The 15,410-nt window shown below is 45.1% G+C and overlaps 1 protein-coding gene across 1 annotated transcript in view; it reads right to left on the bottom strand.

Moving 5' to 3' along the window:
- The window catches only part of aspscr1 (ASPSCR1 tether for SLC2A4, UBX domain containing), a 235,646-nt gene that overhangs the window by 96,951 nt on the left and 123,285 nt on the right, over positions 1-15,410 (bottom strand). Inside the window, exons 8-9 of the mRNA XM_038778314.1 lie at positions 11,135-11,203; positions 1,184-1,335 (exon numbers count right to left, since the gene is read on the bottom strand). Of these exons, the coding sequence (XP_038634242.1) occupies positions 1,184-1,335; positions 11,135-11,203 (221 nt within the window). The remainder of the gene's footprint in view (positions 1-1,183; positions 1,336-11,134; positions 11,204-15,410) is intronic.

Raw genomic sequence — 15,410 nt, forward strand, 5'->3', positions numbered from 1 at the left:
AAATGAACAGAGCCGAACACAACAGCCTGTGGCAAGCAATATAAATAGCCTCAAGAATGAGCATTTTGCAATTTTGCAACTGATGGCAACTTTAGGAAATAAACCTAAAGCAACACCTTAGTGCTGTAGAGAATAGGATAGTATATCCCGGATCTTCAGTTTCCCACAACCTTTGTATTATTTTATCCTGAAGGTTCTTCATAGTTAAGCGAGCTTGATACTAATAGGGATGTAGATGAAGGAGGGGTTGTATGAACTGAACAGCATTTCTTTGTATGTCGAGCCAGATATGTTCTTCTTGTAGTCAAGCAACACTAACACAAGACTTTGAGATAATTATGACAGCAAAAATTGGTGCCGTTGCAATTTCGTCCATGTCTCAGAAGTGGTCTGTGAAATAGGCTGGAAACAAGCACCATAACCAGTTTGGGAACAGATGATGAGAATGTTTGCTTTTCCATCAGAATATTTTTCAGTTTCCTGAATCTTTTTCTCACTATTCAGATTTTTGTTAATTGGTTATATTATTTTTGCACAAAATTGACTGTAAAAATCCAACAAGTATTCTAAGAAAGTTAGTCTGTGCTAACCATTGTTCTCTAACTTTCTTCTGATGCCAGTGGACAACAAAGCTCCAGAACTGTTTCTTTTGTATTACAAAGCTACATTTTCTTCATATTTGCATTGGTTGTCTCCTTGTTTAATCTACCTACATTTGCACATCACTGCAGAATGCAGATATTGGAGAGGTTCCCTTACATGTCATTAATGTTGAGTGATGTTTGCAACTCCATCACTTTTGCTTTGACCCTGCCCAATCTTGGGGGAAACATGGAAAATCAACGGCATAATGTTGGGCTGAGACTTGAACCCAGCTGCGGGCGTTGTTTACATTATCTACTGCCAGCCGACACTGCCCCCCCAAGCAAAAACCCTTCCAAAGGCAAGTGTGATGATGCTTTCACTGGCACTCAGGGTTGCTTTCAAAGCCACAGTTGGCCTCAGAGGTAAATGGGAAAGTGAGTCTCAGCTGTTCTGTCTCCAGTGAGCACCTGACAATGAGTCAACTGCAAACGCTTCAGTGCAGGGCTGGTCACGACAATAACTATAAATTTGAATGAGAGATCATATTGACATTTATATCATTGCGATGAGGTAAAGCATAGGGAAACATTTAGATTACCTTTCACTTTTCAGTTGAGCAAAACGTTTTCTAACATCATCTATGGTAACCTGAAAGAATTCATCAGGTAGTTCCTCAAAAACACTTTCTTGAATTCCTTGCACATGGCTCGTCCCATCCAAATGGTAAATAAGTGCCTCTCTGTCAACAGGCTTGGATTAAAAAACAAATCCCATCAGTCAGTTTTATTCAGTCGAATTTTCACGGTGATGACAGTATCAAACTATAACTGGCCTCAATTTCCTTGGAATGCCAGAGGAAAAATGGGTAGAATGTTTATTCGAAGTAAATAATATATAAATATATGTAAGACAACACACGCATTGCTGGACACAAAAGATCTCATGATTACATTTCAATGGTTATTTAGATGGCTTTGGAATAACATGGTCATAAAGTTTGCAAAGTAAGGGCAGCACGGTGACAGTGGTTAGCATTGCTGCCTCACTGCGCCGAGGTCCCAGGTTCGATCCCGGCCCTGGGTCACAGTCCGTGTGGAGTCGGCACATTATCCCCGTGTCTGCGTGGGTTTCGCCCCCACAACCCAAAAGATGTGATGGCTAGGTGGATTGGCCACACTAAATTGTCCCTGAATTGGAGAAAATGAATAGAGTACTCTAAATTAAAATAAAAGGTGCAAAATAAATGCAAGTTCCCTCTTTTTAAAGTGAGGTACCAGAAGGCTGGACATCACACTTCTCCAACGTGTGGCCCACGGGTCAAATGTGGCCCTCGAAATTCCTCTACGGCATCCGTAACCAGTTTACGAAATGACAGAGGAGGGCGCCAGGGAAGAGGCCCGGAGTTGGCAGGGGGAGGGGGCCCAGAGTTAGTGCGGGGAGGGGGCCCAGAGTTAGTGCGGGGAGGGGGCCCAGAGTTAGTGCGGGGAGGGGGCCCAGAGTTGGGACGGGGAGGGGGCCCAGAGTTGGGACGGGCCCGGAGTTGGGACGGGCCCGGAGTTGGTGCGGGGAGCAGGCCTGGAGTTGGCGTGGGGAGGGGGCCCGCAGTTGGCGTGGGGGAGGGGGCCCAGTTGGCGTGGGGGAGGGGGCCCAGTTGGCGCAGGGGAGGGGGCCCAGAGTTGGCGCGGGGGAGGGGGCCCAGAGTTGGCGCGGGGGAGGGGGCCCAGAGTTGGCGCGGGGGAGGGGGCCCAGAGTTGGCGCGGGGGAGGGGGCCCAGAGTTGGCGCGGGGGAGGGAGCCCAGAGTTGGCGCGGGGGAGGGGACCCGGAATTGGTGTGGGGAGGAGTCGTGGAGTTGGCGTGGGGAGGGGGCCCGGAGTTGGCGCAGGGGAGGGGGCCCAGAGTTGGCGCGGGGGAGGGGGCCCGGAGTTGGCGCAGGGGAGGGGGCCCAGAGTTGGCGCGGGGGAGGGGGCCCAGAGTTGGCGCGGGGGAGGGGGCCCAGGGTTGGCGCACGGGAGGGGGCCCAGAGTTGGCGCGAGAGAGGGGACCCGGAATTGGTGATGGGAGGAGTCGTGGAGTTGGCGTGGGGAGGGGGCCTGGAGTTTGCGTGGGGAGGGGGCCTGGAGTTTGCGTGGGGAGGGGGCCTGGAGTTTGCGTGGGGAGGGGGCCTGGAGTTGGCGTGGGGAGGGGGCCCGGAGTTGGCACAGGGGAGGGTGCCCAGAGTTGGTGCGGGGGAGGGGGCCCGGAGTTGGCGCGGGGGAGGGGACCCAGAGTTGGCGCGGGGGAGGGGACCCGGAGTTGGTGCGGTGAGGGGGCCCAGAGTTGTCGCAGGGGAGGGGACCCAGAGTTGGTGCGGGGAGGAGACCGGAGTTGGGGGGGGAGGGGGGGGGGGGGGGGAGGAGTTGGGGCGAGGAGGGGACCCGGATTTGGGATGGAGAGGGGACCCGGAGTTGGGGTGGGGAGGGAGCCCGCAGTTGGGGTGGGGGGCCGCAGATGGGGCAAGGAGGGGGCCCGGAGTTGGGGTGGGGAGGGGGCCCGCAGTTGGGGTGGGGAGGGGGCCCGCAGTTGGGGCGAGGAGGGGGCCCGGAGTTGGTGCGGGGAGGGGGTCCAAAGAGGGCAAGCGGGGCGAATGAGCGTGAAGAGGGTCAAATCGACACAAAGTGGCTGAAGAATGCGGTGGCGCAGAAGTGTCAGGTAGCAAGAGCGTTCATGAGGGGTACGAGAAGGTTCAGGAAGGGACGAGAAGGGTGTGAGAGCGCTGGAGAGGTGTGCGAGCAGGGTCGCGAGAGGGGTGGAGGGGGCTCGAGGGGATGAGAGATTTCATAGAATTTACAGTGCAGGAGGCCCTTTGGCCCATCGAGTCTGTATCCGCCCTTGGAAAGAGCACCCTACTGAAGCCCACTTTCCACCCTATCCCAGTAACCCCACATAACCTTTTTTTGGACACTAAGGGCAATTTATCATGGCCAATCCACCTAACCTGCACATCTTTGGACTGTGGGAGGATACCCACGCAGACACAGCGAGAACGTCAACACTCCGCACAGACAGTGACCCAAGCTAGGAACCGAACCTGGGACCCTGGAGCCATGAAGCAACTGTGCTAAACACTGTGCTACCTTGCTGCCCAAGAAACTGGTCGTAATCACCCACTCTTGAATGAGCACACTGAGCTTGTGAATGAAACACACACACTCACCCTATTACACACTAATACCCCTTTATTTATTACCCATTTTTTTTTGCTCAGCAAACTGTTTCTTTTAATACCTCAGTTTTTTTTAAATTCATGTTGCACGTTGCGCCATACTTTATCTTTCCAGAACTTGCTAACCAGACCCTTGAGTGAGGAAAACCTTTGAAATGTGGCCCTCGACTCAAAAAGTTTGGACAAGCCTACACTGGCTGCTCTCAGTGTAAAAAGTCTAACAAATGTCTCCAGCAGTCAGATCTGTACTCAATGTTTTGATCAGCTCTTACCAACAGAATTCCAGTCAAGCAGCCCAGCAACCATTGTGACTGCTGAATCACCAAAATGGACCAACAGACCAAGATTTCTGTCACTGGAAACCCTAGTTTGTTTTCCTCTCCCTCTTTTCTCCCGAAAGTGATTTCCCCCAAATCCTGCAGCACGGTAGCACAATGGTTAGCACTGTTGCTTCACAGCTCCAGGGTCCCAGGTTCGATTCCCAGCTTGGGTCACTGTCTGTGCGGAGTTTGCACGTTCTCCCCGCGTCTGCGTGGGTTTGCTCCGATTTCCTCCCACAGTCCAAAGATGGGCAGGTTAGATGGATTGGCTATGTTAAATTGCCCTTAGTGTCCAAAAATGGTTCGGTGGGTTTACGGGGATAGGGTGCATGTATGGGCTTAGGTAGGGTGCGCTTTCCAAGGGCCGGTGCAGACTCGATGGGCTGAATGACCTCTTTCTGCACTGTAAATTCTATGATTCTATGATTGTTGTCTGCCTGCTGGTTCCTTCTACAAGGTCACTGAGGTTTGCTCTGCTTGACCAGTTTTCCATGCTTCCCCTTCTACCTGCCCATCTCCCACACCTTTAGCTATTCACACAGTCTCATACAGATCTTCTATTTTTTGATTTCTCCTGCATCATGCTCTTATTATTTCTTGCATTTAACTATCTTTTGGTCTCCATTTCTGCACTTTTACGATGTATTTCCCGGTCAGGTTCGTTCTCTTTTACCCCCTCCATTTGCATTGTTCCTTTTTAAAAGCAGCCCTCTGAAACGGCCTTACAAGCAGTCTTGGTATTTTTTGAACTGCTATTTGTCGGTTTTCTCTGCAGATGTCTCATCTGTATGTTTCTAGGTTGTTTTTCAGATTTCAAGCATCTCCAGTATTTTACTTTTTTTTTAAACTCTCCAAATCACCATGTTTAAACCTCTAGCAGAAAAGGATCCTTCAGGCAGAGTATTTAATTTGAACAAGATTTTTGCTGAATTTACCACAATAAAGGGAGTGATGACGTAACCTTTAGAAACAAATGTAATCTGGTGACCTTGTCAACATTCAACTCTTTCGGGTTTGTGGTATTCTAGTTAAACACAGTTCACCCAATTATACTTGCATAATTAGCAATGAGATTCTGAAAAAGAACAGACACCTCAGAGGACTAGAGCCAGGGCCCATAGATTCAAAACAAAGTGGCAGACGGTGTAGAGGGGATATGACAAACACCTTTTTTTAATGCAGAGGGTAGTGAGAGTCTGGTAGTCGCTGACCGTGTTGGTGGTGGAGGCAGAGAGTCTAAACTCTTTTAACAGGTACCTGGATCTGCACCTTAAGTGCTGTAAGAGACAGGGCTATGCGACTGGATGCAGGAAGGTGGGATTTGAAAAGGCACCTGGCATGGGCAAGATGGGCCGAATGGCCTCTCTCTGTGCTGTAACTTTTCTATAGATTAATCTCATGCTGGCCTGCATGCAGTGTCAGTCATTTAAATTCACAAAACTAATCTATTTTGGGACTTAAAGCATGGAATGTTGAAAACAATATACCAAAATGTCTACAATTCTTGTAATGAAACTATCTATAGCAGTGTACATATGGACAAAAGAAGCACGAGAGAAGTCATTATGGAATAGGAGAAACCACATCTGTAATTCTGAATAACTCAGTTCTTCGAAAGCTATTTTAGTAATCAATTGTCCTCAAAAGTATACCGTAAGCATTGTTTTGATCCAAAGCAAAGCTCCATAAAGTAGTGTTCATGTGCCTTTTTTTTAAAAACTTCATGGAATGTAGATGCTGTTGCCAAGGCAAGGTTTCTCATCTGAATAGTCCTTTGGAAGGTGGTGGTGGGTCACCTCTTTGAATACAACGGAGAAACTTGCGAGGCTATTTCATAGGGCAGTTTAAAAGGTTTGCTGTCAGTCAGACGTCATGTTAGATGAGACTGTGTACGGATGGCAGAATTCCTCCAGGGAGCCAAGTGGGATTTTACGACAATCTATTTAGCTTCAAGGTCGTCATTACCAAATCTAACTTTTTATTCATTTTATTTCATCAAATTTAAATTCCTAGCTCTTGAGGTGGGATTTGAATTCACGTCTCCAGGTCTCTCAATTACTAGACCAGGGCGGCACAGCAGCACAGTGGCTAGCACTGCTGCCTCACAGCTCCAGCGACTCGAGGTTTCATTCTGGCCTTGGGTGACTGTGTGGAGTTTGCACTTTCTCCCCGTGTCCGCATGGGTTTCCTCCGGGTGCTCTGGTTTCCTCCCGCAATCCAAAGATGTGCAGGTTAGGTGGATTGGTCATGATAAATTACCCCTTAGTGTCCAAAAGGTGGGGTTACTGGGGTGGGGGGGCTACTATGCTACCAGAAGAGGCAACAAAGGAAATTCCCCCTTATGAGTATTTTATTCAAAACTGGCTTATAGGGCATGTGATGTTTTCGATCATAAATGTGACCGGGGGGGGGGCTTTAAAGAATTCAACAGGAAAAATAAATAGTTGAAAAAACTAATTTTTCATTCTTTTTGGGGTAGATAAACATTCTTGTTTTATTTTTTGCAATGGGAATTCATCGAAATAATTAATTTACAGAAGTTGTTGGTGGTTCCATTTAACCCTGAGGTTTCACCGCAACACTTCTGTACTAATTCAGGCTAAGAAAGGCCTGGACTGATGAAATCACCTTGCTATACAAGCTCACACACAACACAACTGAGCAATGTTTCCAATTAACTAGTAACAATGGATGTGATGCCACCAGTACAATCAAACAACTAAGATTAAAATAACTAAGATTTTATGGATGCTCGAAGTGTCACAAAGTCAATCAGCGGAGGGGGGGACATTTTAACACTGACTTTAAAGCATGTGAATTCATTTTTGCAAGTTCTATCAGTGCAGCCTCAATGCAGATCGATCTAATTCCATTCCGAGGGATAATCAATATTTTTCTATACATTAAAGTTTTTTAAATAACCAGAAAATAATGAACACAAGCGCAAGTTTTTTATATATTAAGTATACTGCATGCCTGGGTACATTTCGAGTAGTCTAGCCTTCTGTTAAAAACACACTCTTCAAAGGTTGACTGCTGGTTGTTTCTGATGCATTACATCATCTATAAGCCCGGTACCTTCAAATGTATCTCCAGTTCTCCTTTTATGGTATCAGCAATATAGGATCCTGGACCAGAGAATGGTCACATGGTGTTGAGTTTGGTTCTGATTCCAAGGGATTTTAAGTGTTTTACAGATGTTCAGAAATGAGCACCCACCGACGCTACTCCCAGCTCCTGAATTCACTTGGCACACAATCTCAAATCTAAATGAAACCGAGCTGGGTACATCCCAACTAAAATGCAATCAGACTAAACTGGTCTAGGAACCCATCCCCACATCGTTCCAGACACCTAGTTCTGACAACTGAGGTAAGAATCACTTAAGAACATAAGAACTAGGAGCAGGAGTAGGCCATCTGGCCCCTCGAGCCTGCTCCGCCATTCAATGAGATTATGGCTGATCTTTTGTGGACTCAGCTCCACTTTCCGGCCCGAACACCATAACCCTTAATCCCTTTATTCTTCAAAAAACTATCTATCTTTACCTTAAAAACATGTAATGAAGGAGCCTCAACTGCTTCACTGGGCAAGGAATTCCATAGATTCACAACCCTTTGGGTGAAGAAGTTCCTCCTAAACTCAGTCCTAAATCTACTTCCCCTTATTTTGAGGCTATGTCCCCTAGTTCTGCTTTCACCCACCAGTGGAAACAATCTGCCCGCATCTATCCTATCTATTCCCTTCATAATTTTAAATGTTTCTATAAGATCCCCCCTCATCCTTCTAAATTCCAACGAGTACAGTCCCAGTCTACTCAACCTCTCCTCATAATCCAACCCCTTCAGGTCTGGGATTAACCTAGTGAATCTCCTCTGCACACCCTCCAGTGCCAGTATGTCCTTTCTCAAGTAAGAGACCAAAACTGAACACAATACTCCAGGTGTGGCCTCACTAACACCAAATACAATTGCAACATAACCTCCCTAGTCTTAAACTCCATCCCTCTAGCAATGAAGGACAACATTCCATTTGCCTTCTTAATCACCTGTTGCACCTGTAAACCAACTTTCTGTGACTCATGCACTAGCACACCCAGGTCTCTCTGCACAGCGGCATGCTTTAATATTTTATCGTTTAAATAATAATCCCGTTTGCTGTTATTCCTACCAAAATGGATAACCTCACATTTGTCAACATTGTATTCCATCTGCCAGACCCTAGCCCATTCACTTAACCTATCCAAATCCTTCTGCAGACTTCCAGTATCCTCTGCACTTTTCGCTTTACCACTCATCTTAGTGTCATCTCCAAACTTGGACACATTGCTCTTGGTCCCCAACTCACCTATGTAAATTGCGAACAATTGTGGGCCCAACACGGATCCCTGAGGGACACCACTAGCTACTGATTGCCAACCAGAGAAACACCCATTAATCCCCACTCTTTGCTTTCTATTAATTAACCAATCCTCTATCCATGCTACTACTTTACCCTTAATGCCATGCATCTTTATCTTATGCAGCAACCTTTTGTGTGGCACCTTGTCAAAGGCTTTCTGGAAATCCAGATATACCACATCCATTGGCTCCCCGTTATCTACTGCACTGGTAATGTCCTCAAAAAATTCCACTAAATTAGTTAGGCACGACCTGCCCTTTATGAACCCATGCTGCGTCTGCCCAATGGGACAATTTCTATCCAGATGCCTCGCTATTTCTTCCTTGATGATAGATTCCAGGATCTTCCCTACTACCTAAGTTAAGCTCACTGGCCTATAATTTCCTGCTCTCTGCCTACCTCCTTTTTTAAACAGTGGTGTCACGTTTGCTAATTTCCAATCCACCGGGACCACTCCAGAGTCTAGTGAATTTTGGTAAATCATCATTAGTGCATCTGCAATTTCCCTAGCCATTTCTTTTAGCACTCTGGGATGCATTCCATCAGGGCCAGGAGACTTGTCTATCTTTAGCTCCATTAGCTTGCCCATCACTACCTCTTTAGTGATAACAATCCTCTCAAGGTCCTCACCTGCCATAGCCTCATTTCTATCAGTCGCTGGCATTTTATTTGTGTCTTCCACTGTGAAGACCGACCCAAAAAACCTGTTCAGTTCCTCAGCCATTTCCTCATCTCCCATTATTAAAACTCCCTTCTCATCCTCTAAAGGACCAATATTTACCGTAGCCACTCTTTTTTGTTTTATATATTTGTAAAAACCTTTGCTGTCTGTTTTTATATTCTGAGCAAGTTTACTCTCATACTCTATCTTACTCTTCTTTATAGCTTTCTGTTGCCACCTAAAGATTTCCCAGTCCTCTAGTCTCCCACCAATCTTTGCCACTTTATATGCTTTTTCCTTCAATTTGATACTCTCCCTTATTTCCTTAGATATCCACGGTCGATTTTCCCTCTTTCTACCGTCCTTCCTTTTTGTTGGTATAAACCTTTGCTGAGCACTGTGAAAAATCGCTTGGAAGGTTCTCCACTGTTCCTCAACTGTTCCACCATAAAGGCTTTGCTCCCAGTCTCCGTAGCTAGTTCTTCTCTCATCCCATTGTAATCTCCTTTGTTTAAACACAAAACACAAGTATTTGATTTTACTTTCTCACCCTCCATCTGTATTTTAAATTCCACCATATTGTGATCGCTCCTTCCGAGAGGATCCCTAACTATGAGATCGTGAATCAATCCTGTCTCATTACACAGGACAAGATCTAGGACCGCTTGTTTCCCTCGTAGTTTCCATTACATACTGTTCTAGGAAACTATCGCGGATACATTCTATAAACTCCTCCTCAAGGTTGCCTTGACCGACCTGATTAAACCAATCGACATGTAAATTAAAATCCCCCATGGTAACTGCTGTACCATTTCTACATGCATCAGTTATTTCTTTGTTTATTGCCTTCCCCACCATCTCGCTACTATTTGGTGGCCGATAGACTACTCCTATCAGTGACTTTTTCGCCTTACTATTCCTGATTTCCACCCAAATGGATTCAACCGTATCCTCCATAGCACCGATGTCATCCCTTACTATTGCCCGGATGTCATCCTTAAATAACAGAGCAACACCACCTCCCTTACCATCCACTCTGTCCTTCCGAATAGTTTGATACCCTCGGATATTTAACTCCCAGTCGTGACCATCCTTTACCCATGTTTCAGTAATGGCCACTAAATCATAGTCATTCACGATGATTTGTGCCATCAACTCATTTACTTTATTCCGAATACTACGAGCATTCAGGTAAAGTACACTTATGTTGGTTTTTTTACCTCTGTTTTGAATCTTAACATCTCCAGTCTTAGTCCTTTTAGTATTACTGGGCCTATTCACTGAGCTCCCCTCAGTCACTGTACCTTGTACTGTCGCCCTTTTTGATTTTTGACTATATCTTCTCTGCCTTGCACTTTTCCCCTTACTTCCTTTTGCTTCTGTCCCTGTTTTACTACCTTCCAACTTCCTGCATTGGTTCCCAACCCCCTGCCACATTAGTTTAAACCCTCCCCAACAGCTCTAGCAAACACCCCCCCAGGACATCGGTTCCAGTCCTGCCAAGGTGCAGACCGTCCGGTTTGTACTGGTCCCACCTCCCCCAGAACCGGTCCTAATGCCCCAGGAATTTGAATCCCTCCCTCTTGCACCATCTCTCGAGCCACGCATTCATCCTATCTATCCTGCCATTCCTACTCTGACTAGCTCGTGGCACTGGTAGCAATCTTGAGATTACTACCTTTGAGGTCCTACTTTTTAGTTTATCTCCTAACTCCTTGAATTCCGCTTGTAGGACCTCATCCCGTTTTTTACCTATATCGTTGGTGCCTATGTACACCACGACAGCTGGCTGTTCACTCTCCCCCCCCCCCCCCCCCCCCCCAGAATGTCCTGTAGCCGCTCCGAGACATCCTTGACCCTTGCACCAGGGAGGCAACATACTATCCTGGAGTCTCGATTGCGTCCACAGACTTATGATTATTGATGGTGGGGGTGAAAAAGCTGGATGACCGGGTAGTACGTACCTTCAAATACTCTTTGATGATGGATGCTTCTGAGGATTCCAGTTTTGGGGGTTGGATATTAACCGGACTCTACAAGACAGAAAAAAAAGAATGGGGTTTACAGACTAATTTTCAGCATAACCGACATTACCTGGACTTGTGTTGGAAGTTCAATATGGAAAGACAAACAAACTTGGGTGGTGCAGATTTTAAGGAAACATGTCACAGTAGATTATAGTACAGTGGGTTAAAATCATCTTAATTATAGTCTTTTTCTTTAAAAAAATGAGTAAGTTGTGTCTGCTTCCAGCAACTCTCCAAAAAGTTACAATTTTTTTAAGATACCTCAAAAGAAACCAATGACATTCCTTGCAGTATATTTGGAACCTCGCTGTATACAGACTGTAAATATCATTTTTTCATAGACAAATGATTACTAGTGCTGCAATAACCACAAGTGAATTAACCCTTCGATTTGCAACAATATCTTGAATGAACTTTTGTTGGCAAGACAATAAAGCTAGGTGCCAAAGATCTGTTACCGTAAGAGACCTAATACAGTAGTCCCCCGTTATACCGCGGGTGTTGGGGTCCAAGACAGCCACCCGCGTTGCATCCGAGCCGCGGATAGCCTACGAAAATTTTGAAACAGCAACACATGGCCAGATAATGTTCTGCTGCGGGAAAGAATAACTACAAGTGAACCTAACAGGGTAGTTTCAGGTATTGTGGATGTAATAGCCTTACAATGTAAGAATGGAAGGGCGTTTTAAATAAAAAAACATCAAAGTTCTTTCAAGTTTTAAATTTATTAAAAAATACCACTCAAAAATATATACAATAATACATAAAATAGCACTTACAAGCATATTTTTAAAAATCATTTAAATCACATGAAAAAGTCTGAGAGTTTCTTCTGGCACATCCCCTTCCTCATCTTGACTTGTGCTTGCCTCTGGAGGTTCTTCAGATGTAGTATGTATATGGGGTCGAAGTCCTGTTGCTCTGTGTATTCTATGAGCCACTTCAGGTGGATGATGGCATCCGAGTGGCTCTTTGCTGCAACTGTGGGCTGGGGTTCTTCTTCTTCTGCCTCTTCTTCTGCCTCCTCTTGGACGGCCTGGTCGATGATCTCCTCCTCTGTGAATGTTTCTGTGGGTGCCATGTCGTCCTCTGCTACTGACCACCTGTTCACCCAATCGCGGAGTGTTAGGTTCTCATCCAGGTGGTCCTCTAGCCTCTCCTCAGCTGCCCTGGTCTCTGCTTCAGTAAAGCCTAGGATAATTTTGCCTTTGTTTCGCCGTTTCTAATACGGTCTATCAAATTTATCTTTTCCTTTACTGTGTAAGACTTGCGCTTAGGCATTTTGTATTTATACGCTTTAATTACAAATCATCGCGGCTATTTATCGCGGCTAATCATCGCGGCTAATCGGAATGACAAACAAGTTCACCGGCTTAAAAAAGGTGTTGTTTCAAAAAGAGTGAAAAAAGTTGGGGTCCATAAGCACCCCCGCCGTATATCGCGAACCGCGGTATTCGCGGTATAACGGGGGACTACTGTAAAACAATACAGCCACAGGAACAGGCCCTTCAGCCCTGCAAACCTGTGCCGATCATGTGTCCTATCTCGACCAACCTCCTGTATCCTTCTCTACCCTGTCTGTTCATGTGCCTATCCGGATAAGTCTTAAAAGTCGCTAACGTATCTGCCTCAACCACCTCACTTGGCAGGGCATTCCAGGCCACCACCACCCTCTGTGTAAAAAAAATTCCCCGGCAAATCTCCACTGAACCTTTCCCCCCCTCACCTTGAACCTGTGTCCGCTTGTAATTATCATTTCCGCCCTGGGAAAAAGCCTCCAATTGTTCACCCTACTTTGGGAGTGCCATTTATTCGGAACCAAAATGGCAGTTGTGTGGGATGAATGGGGTACGAGGAATGTTTGCCCAAATGCAGACACTGTGAACTTGGAGAAGAGTCGCAAGCTGCAAATCCAGCATTGCCAACCCCCAAAGCCACATGATCATATTCCCCCCTTTCTTCATGAAAATTATAAACTACCTGGAATTCCAAAAAAAATATATGCACAGCATACTTTAGAATGAATATAAGGAATTTTCTAACAAATAACATTTGTAGATTATAGCTGCATGTGCCAACGTTTTATTAAACACATTTCCAACTGTTTTAATCCTTCCTTTATTTGCATCAGAACAATTTGACATTTTAAAGAAAAAAAAGATGTCCTGGTTTAAAATAAGACTGTATAAATGGACTTGAGCTCAACGCGTCATTTTACCTCTCTTTTGTTTTCAAAGAATGGCATTTGCCAGCCCCGCAGCATTTTACAAACATTGCTACAGTTTCAGGGAAAGGTGAAAAGTCAAAGTCATGACAGAGAAGGAGGCCATTCCATCGAGTCTATGCTGGCTCTCTGTGGAGTAACCCAGTCAATCCCACTCCAGTCCTACAAGTTTATTCCCTTCAAAAGGGCGGCATGGTGGCGCAGTGGTTAGCACTGCTGCCTCACGGCGCTAAGGACCCGGGTTGGATCCCGGCCCTGGGTCACTGTCCGCGTGGAGTTTCCACATTCTCCCCGTGTCTGCGCGGGTCCCACCCCCACAACCCAAAACGATGTGCAGGGTAGGTGGATTGGCCCCGCTTATATTGCCCCTTAATTTGGGAATAAAAAATTGGCTACTCTAAAAAAAAATTTTAAAGTTTATTCCCTTAAAGAATCCATCCAATTTTCTTTTGAAATCACTGATCATCTCTGCTTCCACCACCCCCGTGGGCAATGAGATCCAAAAAAATAAATCTAATCTCAGTAAAAATACAAAGATTACTGAGCTGGAACAAAAAAGCGGGAAAATATGGGCTGAATTGTGTTACATTCTTAAAATTGTCTTGCACATCGGCAAGAAAACAATTGTACAGCCTGGTGATGTTGCCATCATATCATTTATCCCATAGATGTGCTGTGCCACAAATTCAAAAGAGCAATATTTTAAAAATATATTAAGGATGGTGCAAATCGATTCAATAACTACAAACACCCTCACCACAAAAACAAGGTGGCAGGTGGGTAGGCTTTGAGGAAGCGGATGCTATTTAGTTGTGATATCTGAGATCTTGCCTGTGGGTCACATAGGCGTGTGTATACCTAGAGGTCGCAAACTTGATCATCCTGATTCCATTAAACTGCATATAGCAAGTTGCTGATAGCATATTTTGCTGTTCAAGGCAAACACGGAGAAATCTCTTGAGATCCTGTAGATTGTAGCCATTCCCTTACAAACAATTCTCTGCAACCTTTCTGGAAGGTGAGGATATCGGATGTTGTTTTGCTGTTCAAAGCATTTCAGAAAAGGTTGGATCTTTGACAATAATTCCAGTTGAACTGCAGGCACAACATACAGATGTGGAAACCAGCACAAAAACAACATTCTATCCGGCTGTGCACAAGCAACTATTTTCTCGCTTGCAACAAAGATAAGCAGAGAATTGTTAGGAGGCAGCTATTTGGCCCGTCCTGGCTGTACCGGTAGTGTTAGTATTCACGATCTGTTCCATAATGGAATGTACTAAATTGTCCATCATTTCCATTTTTGCCATCTTACCCACTCTCCTATGGCATGGTTACCAAAATTAAACATGTCCTTTATGTATGATCAGATCACAATGCTGTAGAGTCGGTGCTGTATCTTGGTGTTTTGTTTCTCTAGCTCCATATCATTAGCATCATTAGCTTTTCTTTATAAATACTTTGCTATACTGCCTAGATACAGAAGGAGAAATGTCTACGATTATTGCCAAGTCCCTTTCCAAATCGTCCAGTTACTGTAATTCCATTCAGTGTACACCATCAATGCCACAATTACTGAACCTTTGGAATCAAATTTTGTTCTGGACTCAGCGAACAGGAAAATGGGGGCACGTACAGGACCACAGCTGCATTACCAGTCCCAAAAAATGAATATTTCTCAATCACCCATCGCTTAACTTTTCCTTACTATCTGCCTCCAGTTTCCCTCAGAAGCGCATTAACATACCAATTACACCATTACTCACCAATCTCTATGTAAAATACTTTAATCTAAACTCTTAGTTCAACTTTTCTATGACAAAATTGAGTCAATTTTCCCTATTTTAAAGTTTGTGACTATCTCATTCATATTGTTGTCTGTTCCTTTAAATAGACTTCGATATTTAAATACTACTTTCTACTTGGAAGTAAAAAAAAATAAGTCCCAGGTCTTCTATTTTTAAAATAAATTTAGAGTACCCAATTCAT

This window comes from Scyliorhinus canicula, chromosome 18 (genome assembly GCF_902713615.1).
Source record: "Scyliorhinus canicula chromosome 18, sScyCan1.1, whole genome shotgun sequence".
Taxonomy (NCBI): Eukaryota; Metazoa; Chordata; class Chondrichthyes; order Carcharhiniformes; family Scyliorhinidae; genus Scyliorhinus; species Scyliorhinus canicula.